Source organism: Seriola dumerili, unplaced genomic scaffold (genome assembly GCF_002260705.1).
Source record: "Seriola dumerili isolate Sdu_G_001 unplaced genomic scaffold, Sdu_1.0 BDQW01000138.1, whole genome shotgun sequence".
NCBI classification, from domain to species: Eukaryota; Metazoa; Chordata; class Actinopteri; order Carangiformes; family Carangidae; genus Seriola; species Seriola dumerili.
Genome location: NW_019174393.1, coordinates 15969730 through 15991492, shown reverse-complemented (window position 1 = coordinate 15991492; position 21763 = coordinate 15969730). Strand labels below are relative to the sequence as shown.

At 42.4% G+C, this 21763-nt stretch overlaps 1 protein-coding gene across 1 annotated transcript in view; it reads left to right on the top strand.

Moving 5' to 3' along the window:
* Positions 1 to 21763, top strand: part of LOC111224609 (receptor-type tyrosine-protein phosphatase zeta-like) — a 72566-nt gene that overhangs the window by 39670 nt on the left and 11133 nt on the right. The window contains exons 3-15 of the mRNA XM_022749160.1: positions 3411 to 3590; positions 6061 to 6212; positions 6310 to 6405; positions 6533 to 6599; positions 7672 to 7829; positions 9084 to 9234; positions 11388 to 11572; positions 13137 to 13263; positions 13384 to 13436; positions 13861 to 14364; positions 14589 to 14778; positions 16336 to 16563; positions 20552 to 20696. Coding sequence (XP_022604881.1) covers positions 3411 to 3590; positions 6061 to 6212; positions 6310 to 6405; positions 6533 to 6599; positions 7672 to 7829; positions 9084 to 9234; positions 11388 to 11572; positions 13137 to 13263; positions 13384 to 13436; positions 13861 to 14364; positions 14589 to 14778; positions 16336 to 16563; positions 20552 to 20696 — 2236 coding nt within the window. The remainder of the gene's footprint in view (positions 1 to 3410; positions 3591 to 6060; positions 6213 to 6309; positions 6406 to 6532; positions 6600 to 7671; positions 7830 to 9083; positions 9235 to 11387; positions 11573 to 13136; positions 13264 to 13383; positions 13437 to 13860; positions 14365 to 14588; positions 14779 to 16335; positions 16564 to 20551; positions 20697 to 21763) is intronic.

Sequence of the window (21763 nt, the reverse complement as noted above, 5' to 3'; positions counted from 1 at the left end):
GTTGAGAACTTACTGCACTGAGGAGGCATATAAAGTCTCAGTGGTTGATCGTGTATCTGTAAATCTTGGGAATAAACCTGAATTCATCTGTACGCCTCAATACCACAAGGGATAACTAAGCAAATTGTGATATGTGTGAGCTGACCCTTTAAAAGGCATATCTCCCTCTCTCTCGCTCTCTCTCTCTCGCTCTCTCTCGCCCGCTCCCTCTCCCTCTCTTTCTGTCTCTCTCTCAATGTTTTTTTTTTTTTTCAATTCAGTATGCTTTATTGGTATGATTGTCAGACAGCGTTGCCAAAGCGTTACAGACAATATGATAATCATAACAAGAAAAAATACATGTACACACATATAATGTATTAAGTAAAACAGAATGAATCAGTAAAAAGAACAAGAACACTAATCATTATAATCATTGTATAGAAGGCCGACCAAAGTAATTAGTGTTTAGGATTAAGAAAAGAAACAATTAACAACAATATATTGTTACAAAATGGTGAGTATGAGATGTGACATATATAAATGAAAAGGCAGTGTGGGGAGACTGGCTACGGCTGTCATGGGTTTTCGTGCCGTGACATGCTTTAACGTGTCACGCTGCTTCTATGGCGCTGAATTTTTATTCTGGTCACAGAGGGAATCAAAACTTTTAGTTTTTGTTAAAGAACTCGTGTAGCAGGTGTGGCAGGAAATGTCTCTCTGTCTCCACCCGTCTCTGTGGACAGAGCTGACACGGCCTGTCTTCTCTTGGCGACCGGGTCTCGCCTGTGTCGGCCAGTCTCTATGTCCAGGCTGTGATGATTGCGTCTGTACATAGTCGGGGTCTTTCTCAGTGTCTGATCCCTCATGATGGTCACATAGTCTGCTGCTGTGTACTGTCTGTTTACAGCCAAATAACATTAAGGTTTGTCTTGTATTTGTGTGCTCCATGTACAATCACACCAGTTCTGTTGGAGTCTTATACTGTGTGATGCTTATAACAGTCTTATTATGCACCTTGTGGACTGTGAACCACGACTCATGAAAAGCTTGTGTCAAAATTGTGTCGTTTTCATTTTCACATCACACTCATGAACATCTCTGAAACAGCAGACTGCGCAAACATATTGACTAGTAAAGAACTCCATGTAAACAAACAGCTGGATGTTGTTGAACCAGTGAACTTACTGGACATATTCACTTCAGTCTGTTTAACTGGATACAGCAATACAACAAGGATGACACTGATTTAGTTGAACGGGGATTGAAAAACACACACACACACACACACACACACACACTCAGGAATGCTGAGCCAATACCTGTTAAGTCATGTGTGACCAGTAACAGTTAAACCATCTGCTCTGACCTCATTAGACCCATTGTCTTCACTGTGTACTGTAAAGCACACTCACACACACAATAACAAGAAACTAAATCAAACCTAATGCTGAATAATGTTACTGAATCATAATCATTATAGCACTTACGGCTTGTGGATTCATATGATACAATATTTGTCAGTTTCTAACCTTCTCTGCTGTAACTTCTGAAATATTAGTTAGCGTGATAATTAGGAGTGTTTACTCTCTGAGACCTGGAGGGAAGAACGGATAAATGGATGCACAGTAACACATTCACTCATGCAAAGATGAGAACCGATGATGTTCGCATGTGAACAGATACGTAACTTGCACCTGTGAATAAATATTTTACACACACTTGCAAATAGTGCATGACAATAAATGAGAAGGAGCTGTATATATATACAAAAGATAAATAAGTAACAAATAAAAGCATATCAAGCTTATGTTAGATGCAGATAGTCTGACACTCGTGTCTTTAAATATCTTAAATACAAATTGGAAATTCAGACATGCACTCATAAACAATTAATTCACTCACACACATTTTGAGGTAGACCCGGTGATACTAAGAGTAACACTTGTGCTGTGTGCTACATGTTACGTGTTACGTGTCATGCGTTATGTGTGTGTTACACTACTCGCACAAGCACTACTATAGAAAAATTTAACTTTTGCTTTTCCTTTTTTGCTTCTTTGATTGGATTTATTGTGTTGCGTGTTTGGCCTCAAAAATGTTTCCAGATGCTGTTAATATTATTTTACATTATTCATGTGAAAAGCACTGCCTGTTTAAAACACACACACACACACACACACACACACACACACACACACACACAGACACACACACACACACACACACACACACACACACACACACACACACACACACACACACACACACACACACACACACACACACACACACACACACACACACACACACATACATCAATAAGACAGAATTCATGCTGTGCTCTCCGAAAAACAATTTACAAACACATATCCACACATGCACAGAACATCAATAAATGTACACAGAATATAAGGTGTGCACTCATGCATTAACAATGTGTACACACACACACACACACACACACACACACAAATACACACATACCCTCACACTCAGGGTGCTGGAATAAAGTGTGACCTGAGGCCAACCAGTCACGTCTGACCACAGGTTGACCATCTGCCCTCCTTGAGGCTGGACTCATTTAGCAGATGGCGTAACAGCAATACACATTTCTGAATGCATTGTACAGATACACTTTTCCACATCTATAAATCATGACTGCATTAGTGTTATTTTCATACACTGGGGTAACTGGTAGACTCTGCCAGCCTCAGAATTTTACATTGGTTGATTTTCATCAGAAAAGAAAGAGGGTGTTGTTTTCCAACACAAACACGATGGTGCTTCCAGAGTTTCTGGTGACAGCTGATGTAAAAGAAAAAAGGTTTTATAATGAACTTTCAGGTAGTTTTACATTTTCACATCTGTTGTCCTTGAACACTTTCATCTCTTTATCTATCTCACTCCAATTCAAATTCAAAGGTGCTTTATTGGCACAACAGATTTAGCAAGAAAAATGTTGCCAAAAGCATCAAAATGTAATATCCAAAAGTACTAAATACAAAATGCAACAACACCAAGGTTAGGTCTAGGTCAGACCAAGGACTTCAACATTAAAATAAAACTCACAGACCATCTAACTCCTCAAACATCCCCAAAAACCGATAGGGCTTCTACTTCAGTAGTACTGTGGCGAGCTTGCATGTCATCCTCTCTCTCTCTCTCTCTCACTGTGACTATTGTAAAAGGCAAAAAGCCAAAAAAAATAACAAAAAAAAAAAATAAATAAATAATAATGTTTGAATTTACATATGAGTTGATTTATAATAAATTATATTTTAACATTTACTGCCCGACCACAAGGGGTCGCTTTCCACGGACCACTCTTTGAGAAAGGCCGGCCAAGGTCAGTCACTGTCCCTGAGGTTGTTGCGTGTTGATATACTGTATATCATTCAGCAAGCTCTCACTCCCTCTCTCACATCCAGGCACCCTGAACCAGCGCAGCTGGGGTAAGAAGTACCCGTCCTGTAACAGCGCCCGGCAGTCTCCCGTGGACATCGACGAAACGTTTACCCAGGTTCGGCTGCAGTACCAAAACCTGCAACTAGAGGGCTGGGACCAACTGACGGCAGAGTCCAGCACCATTCACAACAATGGGAAGACTGGTATGTTGATGTTTCCCCATGTTTCTCCTTAATGTTCCTTTCCTGCAGTGCCTGGTCTTTAGCATTTTGAGAGGAAGTCTTAACAATGTCACCATAATAAAAAAGACATTTTTTATGTGTTAAATCTAAGTTGCTGAAGCCATGTTAGCAATGCTGTCATACAAGAAATCAAACAACAAGCTTTTTTTCTTGTATTGAGAGATAAGCAACATGTAGGGTTTTTCTTTTTCTTTTCAATCCCAGACAAGAGCTTATTGAAGCAGCAAGCAGAGTAGGAAGCTGCAGTTTGTACTAGATCCTACGAACATGATTGAGACATTATTCTGCTGCTGTAAAACACAACATCTTAATCCCTAGATGTGGAAAGAAGCTTAAGTTTTCAGATCCAAAAAAAAAAAAAATTCACAACCTGGAGGTTAATGAAGAAGAGAAGCAGCGAGGATTTAAAGGAGAAAGAGTCAGACAATGACAGAGAAGAAGACGGAGAGAGCAAGTAATTCAGAGAGAAGCAACCAGAGGGACAGCAGCACAGAGAGATCATGTGGAGAGAGACGGAAGATTGATAGAGATGAAACTGAGCAACAGAAAAAAGGCAGCAAAAAAGCAAGAGTTGTGTAAAATGTGTGTGTGTGTGTGTGTGTGTGTGTGTGTGTGTGTGTGTGTGTGTGTGTGTGTGTGTGTGTGTGTGTGTCATACATACATACATAGATAGAAAGAAGGAGCAGGCGAGAGAAATGTGGATGATGTGAAGGGACAGTGAGAAGAAGAAGAAAGGCAGAGTGTGGACTGAAAAACAAATGAAAAGCTGTCTGAGCTATCTTCACCATCTTTCTAATATCGCCTGGTGTGTGTGTGTGTGTGTGTGTGTGTGTGTGTGTGTGTGTTTGTGTGCGTGCGTGCCCCCTCTATATGTTAATGGTCCTAAAATTGATCTCCCTTTTTCTCTGTGAAGTCAGAGAGGAAATTGCATATTTTAACAGAGATTGCGTAGCTGCCATGTTATTATGAGAGAAATATACAGCGGCTCTGTCTCGCTGCACTGAATGTCCTACAATCAACACAGTGACTGTCACAGAGATGTGTTAAGAAACTGTTATTCAGCATTAATCATTTGGATTTTTTTTTCTTTTTTGTCTTGTTTTTTGCTTTGTTTTTTGATTTACCGCCTCATCAAACAAACTCCAAAATCCTCTACATTTTACACACAGCTATTAGAGCGTGGAGACGTTATTTCAATCCTCTGAAAAGCTATGGGGATTGAAATTAACATAACTTCTGTACTTTTCTAGTGGCCAATGTTTTTAGTTTAAGTCTCCAAATGTGAGATTCCTCACTGATGGAAATATCAGGATATTATTTTCACTTATATTTTGTTTTGTTTCTTCACCTGCAGTCCGCCCACAATCAGGGATGGGAATTGATAAGATTTTATTGATACTAATGCCATTACCATTTCTACTTATTGGTCCGATTCTTAATCGATTTTCTTAACTATTCCTGATCAATTTTCTGTGTGGAAAAAAAAATCTTCAAATATAAAAAAACTGTTTATACTATAACTTGGCTGATTACATGATGGTTACTATTTTGTTGTTATTTACTGAGAGATGTGCATCCATATATCCCAGTATGCCGAGCTAATAAACAATATTTAATCAATAGTCAATGTCAATCCATCTTGCATTCGTCCAGAGTTGTTACTAAACCTTGACTGAGAGACTAAATAATGACTGTCCTGTTTTAAGGTGATGGCTGTTATTAAGTAACAGAACAGCCCTGGAAGTGGGTGGTGAGTGAAAGGCTAGAGACACACAGACAGAGAGCGGCGCACTGTAAGCTAGCACCAACAAGTTGATTGCTGTTCCCTGCAATTCGCTGTGATTGTGTTGTTTTCTCTTTTCATGACCAGAAGGATAGTTCCGCTTCATCCTCTCATCAAAGCTGGAAACACTTACACCAGCTTTCACATGAAAGAGAGGCTGGGTCCTTGCGTAGCTTGCGGAGCCCTATACAACTTGCATCGTGAGCATATAGACCCGCCCGGCTCTGAAAACGTGCAGGCATCAATAAAAGCTCGGTGGCATACGATTCTGATGGTTCAGACAATTTAGATCCAGTTTTTTGATTCCCATCCCAACCCACAATCACTTTTAACCAGCACCCATCATTAAAATATAGTTTTTGCAGGTTACATGTTGGTTTATCTGACCTGGCTATAGGTCTATAGTCTCTGGTCTGGGTTTCCCTGAAAACAGCCTCTAGTCTCCATTAAACTCCCTGCATCTTAAGGCACTTGAACATTAGCTTCATGTTCTTGGTTGTTCCTGAACTGCAGGAAAAAAAAAAACATTTTACAAATCAACCCATCATGTGCATTTTATCGGACCCTCCCATTCTTTGCCACACATCGCCTTTTCAACACGTTGGTTTCCACAAAGGTTAAATTTAAGCGCATGTGTGTGTGTTCTAGTGGCCATTAATGTGGAAGGGGAGTTCTTTGTGAGCGGAGGAGGGCTGAGCTCCAGGTTTCGTGTCAGTAGGATCACCTTCCACTGGGGCCGCTGCAACGCAACGTCAGATGGGTCCGAGCACAGCCTGAATGGGATGAAATACCCTCTGGAGGTAAAGAAAGTGCCCGTTTGTCTCCTCGCCGTTCCTACATGTGTCCACCATTGAAGCCTGAGTTCAGCAAACCTCCCTGTTTCTTGCTCTCATTCAGATGCAGATCTACTGTTACGATCCAGATGACTTTCATAGTCTGGATGATGCGATTAGGGAGGGAGGGAGGGTGGCTGCCTTGGTTGTGCTCTTTGAGGTAGGTCGACGAGTTGGTTTGTGACCCAGTGTTAGGGATCAATCTGTTCCTCCTCAGATAAACTAAAGTAATATGGCAGCTTCCTGTCTGTGAAAGCCACAACAGAATGTCATGTTCTCATCCGCAGATCAGCCTGGACGACAACGAGAACGTTAATCCAGTTGTTGATGCCGTCAACACCGTCAGCAGGTTTGGTAGGTCACTTCTACATAACAAAAATGCAGGTGTAGCTGGGTGCAGATGGTATCATAATACTCTTTAACCTGGAGGGAGTAGATTAACAACACACATTGAACACTGTACAGATTTGTTTTTTTCCAAGTAGAAAACACACTGAAGTAAATTTGATTTGTTATTCATCAGCTAAAATTATAATGGTGTTCAGGAGAATATTTTATTTAAAGGTCCCATATAGTCTAAACGTCTCTGTCCATGTGTTGTTTGATTATAGATCAGGTCTAGGTTCGATATTAATACTGTGAAAGTATCAAAGCCTCAGTCCAAAGAGAAATGCACACAGCCTTTATTCAGAAACTGAACCTTAATACCAACTGTCAGGACTTCTGTAACTTTGTTATGTCACAGCAAAGCAGTCACCACTCTCAGCCATGTCCCCAGCTCCCAGACCCGACATCCAACCTTTTTTTGATGTTGATGTTTTTTCTGAAATGCAGTGTGTCACTCAGAAAACAGTCAGCCAATCAGAAAGTTCAGAGCCTCGAATAAAACACAGGAAAAGTGTAAGTTATGGGACCTAAAATCAACAGAGAGAGCAGCAGAATAATGGTGGTCAGCAGAGCAACTAACAGATAAATCATGATAGTCCTCACATTCATTCTAAATAAGAGTTTGAGACAGTGTGCTCTAATGTCTTTGGTGTTAAAATTGTGGATCAAAGCAGCGTTGTTTCATGCGAAAACACTAGAAATATAATTACCCAAGAAATTGAATCTTGATTCAAGATTGTCATTCAGGGGCGTCGTGTAGCGTAGTGGTTTAAGCAGGCGCCCCATGTGTAGAGGCTACAGTCCTCGCTGCAGTCGGCCCCGGTTCGAATCCCGCATCGGACGGCCTTTCACTGCATGTCATTCCCCCTCTCTCTGCCTCCCCGTTTCCTGTCACTTCTCCACTGTGCTGTCCATTGAAGGCCATAAAAAGCCCAAAAAAAATATACTTTAAAAAAAAGATTGTCATTCAGCTCAGGACATTTTTTTGTTATGATATTTTCTTATTGAGAGTATTGATTTTTTTTTTTTTCTTTGCCAGGTAAGAGCGGGTCATTGGAAGCTTTCACCCTGCGGTCCCTGCTGCCCAACAACACAGATAAATATTACATTTACAATGGTTCCCTGACCGCTCCTCCCTGCTCTGAAACGGTGGAATGGGTCGTCTTCAAACAAACCGTGGCCATATCAGAAACACAGGTCAGTAGGTTTTGACACACACATTCACACAGGTGTCCACTGTGACTAACCAGCGCTCGTTTCCTTCTGAACAGATCAACATCCAGAATCATAAATCCTGTAATAAATAAAAGAGTCGGCTTGAGTCAAATTGGTTTTCATTCACTCGCAGTCATGAAAAAGCTTCTTTTGAAATCGCTGACAGCAGCTACTACGACCAAATGGATGCAGCATTGTGTCTGATGAGAGCTCGCGAGCTTTATGATGCAAATTTTCAATTTTTAATGTCAGACACTCGCAGTCACACTCATGTAGAGCTTTGAAATAATGAAAAAAAGAAAAGTCCATATGGGTTTTTTTGGTGCTGCCTCATGTAAAAGTCATAAAAAAACATCAATGGACGTTGGCTTCAGCGTTCAGTGTAAAAAGACAAACGTCTCCTCATTGCCGCCGGTGGCTGTTGTGTCTGGTTGTAGTCTGTGGCTGGTTTCAGGTCAGCCGTCTTTGACGTGTGTGCACAACAGAAAAACCGAACGTCACACTGAAGTGATGCAATGTGACAGGCTCAGTAAAATGTGAATGTACAGAATAGGGTTTTTGTAGAGGTATAATCTGGCGAAGAAGAAGACGGCCTGCCGCGCAGTGACAACACACACTGACACTGTCGCATTACTGCAGTTTGATTCCAGGCTGAAGACATTTTAGGAGGATCCTCCTTTTGTCTGAGGATGAAATCATCTGTGTAATAACCATCAATTATGTAGCTGAATAATGGAGAGTGGATAAGGTCACGCCACGTGATTGTGTGTGTTCTGTATGTGCATACTTGCGTGTGCGTGTTTGTGTGTGTATGCTTGTGTTTGTCTGTGTTTGCGTGATTGAAACGGGGGTGGTAAGGCACGGGCACTTCGTAGCTAACCAAAAATAGAGCAGTGCTGTCTCTGTGCCGCTGCCTGGCACCAACACAAGCCTCTTAAACACACACACACACACACACACACACACACATACACACACACACACACACACACACACACACATACACACACACACACACACACACACACACACATACACACACACACACACACACACACACACACATACACACACACACACACACACACACACACACTCTCTCACATGTTTCAGTTTCTGGTTTATTTTGGCAACTGCATGGAAAAACAGGAGAAATGCAACAGACACATGTTTCTTTGCCGTCTGTCTGTTCACCCTGTTCTCTGCGTCTTCTGCGTCTGCCTGTCGTCTCACCAGTTGGAGGCGTTTTGTGAGGTGATGACCATGGAGCAGGCCGGGTATGTGATGCTGACAGATTACCTCCAGAACAACTTCAGGGAGCAGCAGCAGCAGTTCATGGGTCAGGTGTTTGCCTCGTACACCGGAGTGGAGGACGTGCTCACACCCAGTACGTCAAGTTTTCTGCTTGTTTGTTTCATTTTAGTTGATTTCTGCCTTTAACTCACAATAATGCAATTCAGTTAATTCATTTAATTTTGCATTCAGTTACTTCACTTCCATATAAAGTTTTTTAATCATAGGAAAACACACTGTACATGTATTTTCATGTTGCTTCTAAATTTCAGAGAGAAATATTTTACTTTTTACTCTTCTACATTTATTTAACAAACGTAGTTACTAGTTTCTATTCAGATTCAGTTCATTCAACTAATTATATACAATATCTGTGATCAGCTTGCAAAATAAGATGCATTAATGGTAAATGGACTGCAACTATATAGAACTTTTCTAGTCATATGGACGACTCAAAGTGCTTTACAGTATAAGCCACATTCACACACACGCGCATACAGCACGTTTTCTATGTATCCTGTGTTTTTCTATCACACACTGATCAAACATTGGGCGCAATTTGGGGTTCAGCATCTGACTGGAGGAGCCAGGAATTGAACCACTGACCTTCCGATTAGTGGACGACCCGCTCCACGTCCTGAACCACAGGCCCCCCGTTGTTACAGATGAAACCACCCAGCAGTGTGTAATGTAGTTAAAAATATCTCCGTCTTGAGCAGCTGCAACATTTAAATGCTACTTAAATAATTAAACAGTAATAAAGTACAGTGAACAGTCACCTTCCAGTCACAGACTAGAGTTGAACCTTCTGTGATGTAATGCTGTACTTCTTGGTACGTTAGGGTCTTCTATGGACTTATGGTGGTCAGTAACAATCATGACCATTTATCTAAATTTAGTTTGTGCTCCCACAGTAATCTGTTAGTGATACAAACAGAATGTGTCTGTAACACGCATGTGTAATATGTTACAGTAAAGACTCAAATACTACTTTAAATCAATAAAGTTTGAGTTTTACATGATGTTTTTTGGCTGGAGAGTGAAGCTTTTTTTATGTGATCAAATTAAGAAAAATCATTGGTTAATTCATTATTTTCATAATTGTTTCATAATGAATCATTTCAGTCATTTATCAGCAGAAATAGAAAAGATACAAAAATTCTTTGGTTAAAAAAACTGAGAGACTTTGCTGCTTTTCTAAGCTGAAGCTTTAGACTGTTGGTCAAACGACACACAATGTCTTAAGATGTCACCTTGGACATTTCATAGACTAAACCATGAATCAATGAACAGATTCATTAATAATGAAAATAATTGTTCGTTGCAACCTTACAAAATAATACCGTACATAAACAAAAACAATCATTTTCTAACAAAATAAGGAAATTATGACCAAAACATGGAATTAGTTATCATCTAATTATTGTATAAAATAACTGATTTCCATTCTCTTATTCTGTTGCTGCTTTAATGCGTCTCTTCCACCTTCGCTCTCAGTTTTCAGTTTTGTTTTGTTTCAGTCTTCTCACTCTCAGTGCCGAGCCTGTTTTGACACAGAGGTTCATCTGACAACTCGCACGTTGGGCTGTGACATGTTTTGAAAAATCCTTCCCTATTAGGCTTTGAAGTGGTCGAGTGTCCTCACCTGTTTAATTTATACCAAATTCTGGACAGTGCGGTGGAGAAAATTCAACCCCCCCTCGGAGCTCAATATAAATTATATTATTCATCTTATTTTTTTCCATGACTGAAAATATTACCCTTCTTCTCCTTCCTCTGCAGCACGATCATCAAAAGATATAATTCAAGACGCTCTCCATCTTCATAAAGTCGCCCCTCTAGTAAAGTGGGTCTTTTGGGTTGCCAGGGAGCTCGACTTTGTAGTTCAGTGCCCCTGCTTCTCTCAGCGCAGGCAATTTATTTTGCTGCTCTTTTTGAAATTGAAATAAAGTATTCAGAAATTCAGAGAAGGGTCTTTTTGCCTGTAACAAATTTGTGATCCCATACACACACACACACACACACACACAGACACACACACACTCAGCTCCCACTCATTGCCACACTCACCTCCTGAATTGGCCTTTTTGAAACGTATTCCTGTTTTCCTCCATTTTCAGTGCAGTTGATTATCATCACGTCACCTTCAGCAGCATTGATTAGATTTAAATGTTTTCCTGCCTCTAAACCGCACAATCTAATAACTCAACTCCTTTCCCGGCCTCCCTCTGTCTGTGCTGCCTCCAGCCTGCAGCTCAGAGCCAGAGAACGTTCAGGCCGACGCCCAGAACGACACCACCATCGTGGTGACGTGGGAGCGTCCCCGCGTGGTTTACGACACCACCATCGACTGGTACACCGTCACCTACCAGAGGCTGCAGGGCCGAGACCAGAGCAAGCAGGAGTACCGGACAGACGGGGACCAGGATGTGGTAGGATGAAGATTTCTCCACCTTCTCCAAGAACCAAACAAAAGCGTCACCTCACAAACGCTCGCTGTTGAATGGATGTAATTTCAATAATTTTGCACCATTATCCACACAGACAGAGGATTTAAGCAGGACTTATAAATAAATAATAGGTATAAGTTACAGTCATTTTGTTAGATTCATCTGCTCTCACTCTCCAGCTCTTACTCGCTGAAAGTGCTGTTGGGCTCTGGATTGATCAAAGTAATCGATTGATTGATAGTAACGATCAATCTTGGCCTCTTAACGGGTCACTTAGTGTCCCTTAATGAGACCAATATTTGTGTGTGTGTATTGACCTCTATATCTGTATATGCGCACACACTCTGCATATATGTAGACTAAGTCATCAATATACAGACCAACCAAGCACAACACAAATGACGGACTGTTGTAAACCTTTTGTTTACACACCTTCTCATGTGCATGTGCATAATCTGTTATTACACATGTAGAGTTTTCAATTCTTATTTCAGTGTTTTTTTATTTTTATTGTAGGTTTGGGTGTTTCATTGTGTGTGTTTTTTATGGTTCTTTATATTGACAAAAGATTACAACTAATAATATTAGATATTTCTTCTAAAATCGAATCATCGAATAAGAAGCGACAAGGACAATAATTATTTATTATTTTAAGATTTGTAAACAATGATAATGCAGTTATAACGAGTTTATGACTGGAGTCAATATCAATGCATTTATGCTCTCAAGTTCATGTTATAAAAATACTGGAAAAAAAGCATGAAGAGGCTTTTTCACACCATAGTTATTTGCATTTGTTCTATACAAATACATCATCATTGGTGATTATGGGAAAACTTTCAGTAACCTGTTCTGAAGAGAATTAAACATTGGCATATTAAGAGTTCTAAAGGGTAAACAGGAAGTCACCATTAAGAACTATTGTTCTGTAATTTGTAAATTTGTATTGAAATTGAAAAGAAATTTCATAGTAGAAATATATTTCAATCTGTGATTCCCAGCCAGGTTGACATGTGCTTCTGCAGGAAGATGAAAACATTGTGGAGTAAAAATAGAATTTTATGACTCTCTAAAAATTTGGAGGAAAATAAACATGTAAATATGATTACAAATCACCATGATGCCAATCTTTAGTTTATTTATTTTCCCAATAATCAATAGACCAGCACCTGTGATGAGGTGTCTGACAGGACACTCGTAGTCGTAATATCTGAACTCCACCTGCAGTGATTGAGAGAGCATGAAAACCAGTGAGAAGTCAAGCAGAGAAATAGATATTAGATACTTAAATGTGCTAAATTAATGGTTGAAATGTCGAGTACTGCCACTCCATGTGGTCGTAGTACAAATGAAAACTTCATCAAATCTACTGAAAAAAAAAAAATCCTCTCTCTTTCTGCTTAATAGTGTGAAATAACATCCAGTTCAAAATTGATTCAAATGAAAGACTTTGCAACAAGAGAGGTGATGATGAAGGAGTGCTTGACAGGTGTCATACGAAAACAGGTTTGGAGCCACTAATTTAAACTCACCTGTGACTTCATAGGGTGCCATCATTTCCAGCCTGCTGGCCAACAGCAGCTACGTGGTTCAGGTGGTGGCTATTTGTACCAACGGACTGAGAGGACGATGGAGCGACCAGATTATAGTGGACATGCCGCTGGAAGACCCTGGTACACATACACACACACACACACACACACACACACACACACACACACACACATACAAACTGGTACAAAGTAAGAGTGAGTATTTTAACTTCTAAGTGTTTATTTGTGTCCTCTCTGTAGAAAGTGATTCGGATCCTGACGCAGGCACAAAAGATTTGGACGGCAACAGGGAGGTAGGGCAGTCTGTGTGTGTGGTTTCACCTGACACCACTCTGCATGTTGGTATTCAATCATATCATTGAGACTAATTATTATGCAAATGGTTGTAATTATGTCAGTAGAGGCTCGTCGTTGAGCGGTACCAAAGTTTATGAGGGGACTGTTCAGCATGTTTAGGAGAGATTAAAAAAAGCAATGAAACACCAGTGCAGACTCTGCTCTTCCAAACAGCATTAATGTAAATGACTTTATATGTCTTCAGATAATTGAAGAAGCAAACAAGACAACTGCACCACCATTTTGGCTTTGGTCGAATGTTCATATTCACTAAAAATCCTTGATTCTTCTGTGACGTCTGTCCTTCATAATCATGTACAATATGTAACTGAAGATCTGGTGACACAGCCTCACACAGCAGTGCTTCTTCCCTCCTGGCAGTTCTCGTCTAAATCCAGATGGGGGAAGCCTGAGAACCAAAATCAGGTGGATTTGTCTCCAGAGGACCACAGCCCTGTGGAGGAGATCCCACTGGAGCAGACCAGAGTTTACCAGAACCAGCCTACACGCCACCAGGACCAACCGAGAGACCAAACCCAAGCGAACCAGAACATCCCGGTCCAGTTCAGCACCCGTTCAACCCCAAAGCCTTCCTCTGATTCTGCAGTTCTGCAGAAAACTCGACTCAACCAGACTGTGAAAAAGAAACCAGGCCGAAACAGGTCTAAACCAGATGATATGGATCAGAACTGGATTGATGAGGACAGGAGGATCCCAGCACACCGGACCTTTACTAATGCGGGTTTTGACAGCAATGGTGCGATCTGGGTAACTGAGGTAACTGAACAGCCGGGCTTCCTGTTTCCAGTCGCTCGGACCACGACGCTGCCGACGATCCACAGACAGATCACAGAAGAGGCTTCACTGGCAGTGCTGCCACATCAGGTACTTTACTTGACCCTCCTTTGAAACCCGATTAAATTTGATGCCTAATGTTGAAACAAACAATTAGTTTACAAAATGTACTGCAGTGTTTGTTGTAGTAAGTTCTAAATACCAGACTAGTATGTTTTAATTCAAGCTTGTCCAGAGTTTTGTCTCTTGTTCTTGTAGTTTCTTCATGTAAGAACCCACAGTCTGTTTTTATCCACTGTCTCGTTCACTCACAGTCAAGGGATCCCATTCCACCAGACCAAGCTGGTGAAAGTGGCCTCCCCTCTGCCCAGTCCGAGCTCTACACCCCTCCTGTGGAGGAAATCCAGGTCACAGATATCTTCTATGAAGACACAGTCAACAACTTCCCATCGGACACCACCACCACCTCGGCTGCATCAGAGTATCCTGCCGCTGTGCTGCCAGGTCAGATTTACGGGAAGAGATTTTTCTTTTTTGGCAGTCTTGTTTACCCAAAACGTCTTGGGTTGGTGAGCTACTCTTCATCCAATGCTGGGGAGGAATACTAAGAGGATGAATAATGTCTTGATTGTGTGTTTTTATACTTTTTATAGTTGTGATTGAAACATATCTTTTTAAAAAGGTTCTGTAAGCGATTGTCACTGCCACTAGATGTCGCACTAGAACACCAGCATTTCAGATCAAAACAAACGCTTTGTCTGCCATACATCTGGCCTCCCTTCCACACATGTTAGCAAGTTAGCTAACGTTATCATGTCTACTGTAGCCAGTCAGAGATGAAAACAGACATGTAACATTATGCCATCAACTTATTTACGCATGGAGGAGAAGAAAAGTCAGTTCTGAGTCAAGCTGGACCCTTAAGCAGCACGTAAGGCTCTCCATCTCGAAAAAGCCAAATCAGTATTGACTCCAGGGTCAGACTGGGAAAGAAATTCGGCCTTGGACACTGGGACTGGCCGCATAAATGACACTGACAGAGCCAGTAAACACTTTGGATGTTTTGACAGGTTACCAGCCGAGAGGGATTTGAGCCGGTCATCCCCATGGCTAGTCCACTGGTCCCTGTGTGTTTATAAACATAGGGAGGCCCAATGGTTTAACAGGAGGGACACACACACGCTAACATGCATGTGCTGCCAGAAACACAGACCAGAGAAACTCAGATTACAACACATTCAATGTGACTTCATTCTCTGCTCAGGACGCCATTACTCCACTATATCTTTACATATAAAGTAGTCATTTGCTGCCATATCATTGTTGAAAATCTTGTTTACAGAACCTTTGAATTTTAATTTATGATTTTTTAAATTGTTTTCAAATTAATAATATCAAAAGCTACTGCTGTTACTTTATATAAGCTCAGATAACTTCAGTTAACTGAGTTGTTGTCATTATACTGTAGGTAATGGCTGTGAATGGCTGTTCAATTTTAGTCTGTTTAAGTTTGTTTCAAAAGCTTGGAGAAGAAAACAATAATTAGTATTCACTCTGTTTTCTCCTGTTTTTCAATACATGATATAAGTGATTCATGAATTTAGTTGTAGATATCAAGATCTTAAAATGTGAAAAGTTACTTTCTTTTGTAGTATTTTTGTAGTAATTGAAAAAGTGTATATGCTGTATTCCAGTAAGCTGGTGCAGGCTTACATTATTCATTAACAAAAATGTAATCCATTCATATGACTCATGTGATGTGATATGTCATTACGTCATTTCACATGACATCCCACATGACATCATCATTGCACTTCAGGTCATCTGACATATCAGGTCACCTCATGCCACACATCCTGTTTTGACATCAAGCTGTGGCCTTATCATGTCATAACATGAGGACTCCTGTCATGTTATGTCGTGTGATGTCGTGTGATGTCGTGTGATGTCGTGTGATGTCGTGTGATGTCGTGTGATGTCGTGTGATGTCGCGACACTGCCTAACAGGTCACGTCGCGCAGCATCACGTCATGTCACCACTGTTTCCATTTTGTCCCACAGGTGAAAAAGTGGACAGAGTCTCCCTGCCATCCTCTGAAGACGGCGACGCCCCTGTGAACAAACCCGTCCCAGAAACGCTCGATTCAGTTTCCTCCTCCCCCTCCTCCCTCTGGATCACAGCACGGGCGGCGACTCCCAGCAACACCCTCGCCGAATCGGTCTACAAAACATTCACCACCTCCTCTCTCCTCAGGGTGCTGATGCACACGACGCAGCCCATGTTCACCGGTAAGACAACACAACCTCTCTAGAAATATATCTCATATGTGAAAATATAAAAGATATACTTCTACTTCTTGTGAAAAGTGTGAATTAGGGATTTACACAACTGAACGGGGCAAATACATGTTCTCTGGTGCTGGTATAGAGCTGGACTTAATTGCGGTGGATGATTGCCTTTTCTCCTCTAATTCGGCTAATCACTGCTGTCCTCTGTGATCATGGTGGCATTTTGTGTAGTGGCATGATGTTCATAATGGCGATGGTGGTGGCTGATGGTGGTAATGATGATGGCTAAAAAGAAGAAGGCCTTGCGTTGATGGTGATTAGAGTGATAATCAGCGGCTTCCTCGCTCTCTGAACTGGCTCAGAAATGAAATAAGCTTGACTCCTCTTCAAATCTGTCACCACTTTACGACTCCACATGAGGTCAAATTTCTCTGGGTTTTGTTTAAACCACTTGAATCCACTCAAGCTTGGTGATTAGCATCTACATCTGGGATTCATCTGTCTTCATTCTGGGTCTGCATTCTTTTCTGTGGCTGAAGGGCGCCCTCTGGTGGCTGTTTCTTTTTCCTCTGTCCTTACAGAAAGCAGGATTCACAATAACTTCCAATTCTTGGCTCTCTTCTTGCACATTCTGCACAGTGTGAGCATGAGGTTGACGACAAACTCTACCTTTGCTGAGTCAAGACTCTTCACTTCCATCTGAATTTCATGACTTCATTCAAACTGTCACCGTATCTGGTAACTCGGTTCCTATCTTTTCTCTTTCCTCGCATGAAAAACACGTTTTGAAAGGACACATTTCAATGCCTTGGGGGTCCTGGAAGAGTTTGTTTTTTTTTCAGACTTTGACTTTTATTGCAGCGAACATGCCCACGTCCAGGTCTGAGGACTCTGAGGACCTCTCCTCCGGTCTAATGAATTCTCCCGATACTTCCAGTGGAGCGATGGTCCACCCTGCAGACCCTGTACTCTCTGTCCCAGGAGGAGGATTCTCTGCCAAAGAAGATTTATTCAGTTCACCACCTCCATCACTCAACCCCTTCAGTGAATACACCAGCAGCTATCGTCCTTCTCCTGCCCTCCCTGAAGAGAGGAGGAGTGGTGTTAACTTTCATCATAATGACATTTCATCTGAGGAGCACTCTGCACTCCGTCTACAAACAGATTTAGAGCGCCCTCAGATTTCTACCACTTTGACTTTTCAAGATCACTTAAGTGCTGCGTACTCTCCTTCCCTGCTGCCTCATTATGACTTGAGGACCATCAGCTTATCAAAAACAAACTCTGCTGAGGGAAATACCTCAGCAGATTCTCAAAGCGACGGTAGGATTCAAGATGGTCTGATCATCTCTCCCGAGCCTGACAATGACGAGGAAGCCATGACGGCTGGACATAAAGACGACCACAGCTCCGGCTCAGTCACATCTTTCTTTGACTCTGAAGATTTGGATTTGTCAGACAGAGCAACAGGCAGTGGATCAGGCTCTGGCCTTGATAGTAAAAGGCTCAATAGGGACTTTGATGGAGTCGCTATAATCAGGACTGACCTTTCTACTCTTCCAAGCTTAACTGTGAGCTTCAGGGTGGATGATACTGGGGAAAAGAGTAGATCAACTCTGACTAAGACGGCCGCTGAAACAGAGAACGAGGCAACAAGAAACGTAAAAGGTGAAACAGAGGCAGAGAAAGAGATAGCAGAGAATGAAAGGGAGCTAAGTCATGAGGAAGGAGGAGGAGGAATAAATAAGATTGGGAATGAAGGAGTGAGAAAAGTGGATGGAGAAACAGAGGAGAGTGCCAGACAGCTTAAAAGCACAGCAGGCTGTGACATGCTGAAAGAAAAAGAGAGAGAAACTGTAGTAGGAGAGACGACGTACGCTGAGACCGGCAGTGGAGCTGAAACCAGTGAGTCCAGTTTTAGAGTTTTTAGCTGGACTGAGGACATGAGTGGCTCTGGAGAGGGTGGCGGAGACAGAGGGGATGATGGGAAAGGAAAAGGAGAGAAAGACAAAGATGAAGAAGAGGATATCAAAGCTGTAGCTGACAAGGAAGGTGGTGGCAAAAGTGATGCAAGGAGAGAAGAAGTTGCGTTTGGAAGAAGAGATGGTCTGCAGCTGCATGTCAGTCCAAATAAACCTGAAGCAGAGTTCCCGCTGTCTGACAGCAGTGAAGATAATAGCAGCGGTGGCGGTGGCGGCGGTGATGGACACGATGAAGAGGATAAGAACACAAGTCTTGACAGTCCAGTCGTCGAGGGTAACTCCACTGTCGAGGAAGACGGTGATGGTAAAAGAGATGTGGGTACAGAGAGCACGGAGCACGTAGGAGGAGGAGGTAAAGAGGAAAGTGAGGCAGACAAGTCGTTGTTTGATGCTGAGAGAAGTCCTGTGTTGAGACGCCTGGTCCCTCTGCTCAGACCGACAGACATCAACAAGGTCATGGAGGAACAAATGGAAGGTAAATGTTGCACATTGTGTCACCACAGCCTCTTTGATAAAATGTGACATGGCGGTTCAGCTTTTCCTTCTCAGATACTGTCTATACATGTAACTTAAAGGCCTAACCTACAAAGTTTGAGTACGGTCACAGTCTTTGTTTTTACAATTTAGCGCTGATAGCAGTCGCTAATCATGTTACATACTGAGTTTGTATATTTATTGAAAACAACCGTGTTATTGCTGTTGGGAAAACAAGCCCTTAAAGCTGCAATAAAAAATATTTTACACTTTTTACAACAGAGGATGAAGTGACTATGTGCAATGTGAAAGTGGCCACCTGTAGTGGTAAACACAAAGAATTATCATCTGACTCTGCCTGACTCAGCTCTTGTTTTGGTTTTATGATGTCATTGTCCCGCGTAGTACCAAACAGAAGTGCTGTGTCTTATATCAGATACTTCAGTCAGCACACTCACATGTAGTACAACAGTAGGGATGCCCCGATCATGTTTTTCTGCCGCTGATACCGATCATCTGTGAGTGAGATCGGCCGATTCCGATCATTTTTGACATGCATCTCAGATACTGTACATTATATCCGTCTCACACACTGTGTAAAAGCTCCACGCGGCCGACATGTTTTGTTTTGGTGACCTGTCATGCGCCGGCGTACTGAACAAGGTGGGAGGCGGGACTACACCACACAGAGTAGTGTATTAACCACAGGTGATCGGTTACTAGAAGCATTAATACTGTAATCACATATTTATAATGAAAACCGGCCGATCAATCAGGGCAGCCCTACTACACAGAGCACTGGTGCCGTTGTGCACTCACCTGAAATGACGATTGCATCACATGACAGCGATTGACGACCACCTGCCGGCTGCTTTGATCACTTGACTTCAAAATGAACATGTTAATTTCCTGTGTGTGGCCCCTGTGTCATGCCACGTGGAAATCACACTGCCATCGGCCGTTTACTGTCGCTGTTTTCATAAGTTTTGAAAATACACTGGTTGTCCCTCCCCTTCCGCTACATAGCCAAGATGGCGACCGTTGAGGGTGAGAAGTGTCCATTGTGCTACACTCACCTTTTTGACCGTTTTGAGTGCAACATCCGGGTACTTACAGTGCACTGCATGGTGCCATACTTGTCAATGTGAACGCACTTCAGCACTCAAGGCAGCAAGTGTGAGTGTGGAAGTACATGAGTTGAGACACAGCAACAGACTAAGTTAGCAGCTCCACACAGTGGAGCAAAAGAATGCTAATGTTGCTCCATGTCTGCTGGATGTGTCATTGTCGCTGCTAACACGTTTGCCATATGAACCTAATAAGGAGATGATATGTGCATGTTGTGTTTACAGCTAATTGTGCTGCACCCAAGTCGCCACTACACAGTTGGTGCAGGTTTAACATGTGACCGATGACTTCGGGGAAGATGGAAAAAAGCTAAATCATAGCCTTCTTTCTTTCCCCCCTTTTCTCTCTGCCTCTCACCCACCACACCCCACCCCTCTCATGTTCGTCTCCCTCCTCTCACTCAGAGGGCAGCAACAGCAGTCATGAGTCTCGGGTCGGGCTGGTCGGAGGCCTGGAGAGGGAGAAGAGGACGGTTGTTCCTCTGGCTGTCGTCTCCACTCTCACCATCCTCTGTCTGATGGTACTGGTGGGCATACTCATCTACTGGAGGTATACACACACACACACACACACACACACACACAGACAGACAGCAAAGGCCAGTATCTTTCTCCATCACTTTTACCTTTGTAATTAATTTAGATTCTTTTTTTTTTGGCACAGAATACCGTCCAGTAGTATGAGTATGGCCCACAGTAGCCATCAGACAGAAGGATGGTTGAGAGTGGAGACGACAAAGCCAGAGGAACAACCGTCCTCTCCTCCACTCTGCCAAGGCCTCCGACCAAGCCCGACTCGAGGGACTCAATGAAACTGCTTGTTGCCTGCCCCTTTGAGTGAGAGGGGGAAGACGGAACATGAGAGGGGTGGCGGTTGTGGGTGGTAGAGGCAGAAGAAAAGGGGGAAAAGAAGAAGGCTATATGATTTTAGCTGTTTTTCAATCTTCCGGCCGAAGTCATTCGGTCAACATGGTTAAACCCTGACCAAAACTGTGTAAGTTGGCGACTGGGTGCAGACAATTTAGCTGTATAACAAAGCATGCACATATCATCTCGCTTATTAGGTTCATATGGGCAAACGTCTTAGCAGCAGACAATTGACAACTAGTCTTATTGTTGCCTGTGTCCTCAATCATGTAGCTTTCCACAGCTCACAGCTGCTGGCCTTGAGTGCTGAAGGCTTCACATTGACGTAGGTATGGCACGCATTGCGTGGCACTGTAAGTACTCCGAGATGTTGCACATAGGGCCCAAAAGGGTCAAAAAAGTGAGTGTAGAACAAATCGACACTTCTCAACGCGGATACACGGTCGCATCGTTGGCTATGTAAGCCGGAGGGGAGGGACAACCGTGTATTTTCAAAACTTTATGAAACAGCGACAGTAAACGGCCGATGGCAGTGTGATTTCGCACGTGGCACTGACACACCCAGGGGCCCGGCACATCAGGAAATTAACGATGTTGCATATTTGAAGGTGCTCAAGTGATCAAAAAGCAGACGTCGGCCAGTGGTCGGTCAATCCGGCTGTCAATGTGATGGCAATCCGTGTCATTCAAGGTGATAGTGGCACACGCAGCCAGTTGCTCTGTTGTAGAGGGCTGCCCTGATTGATCGAG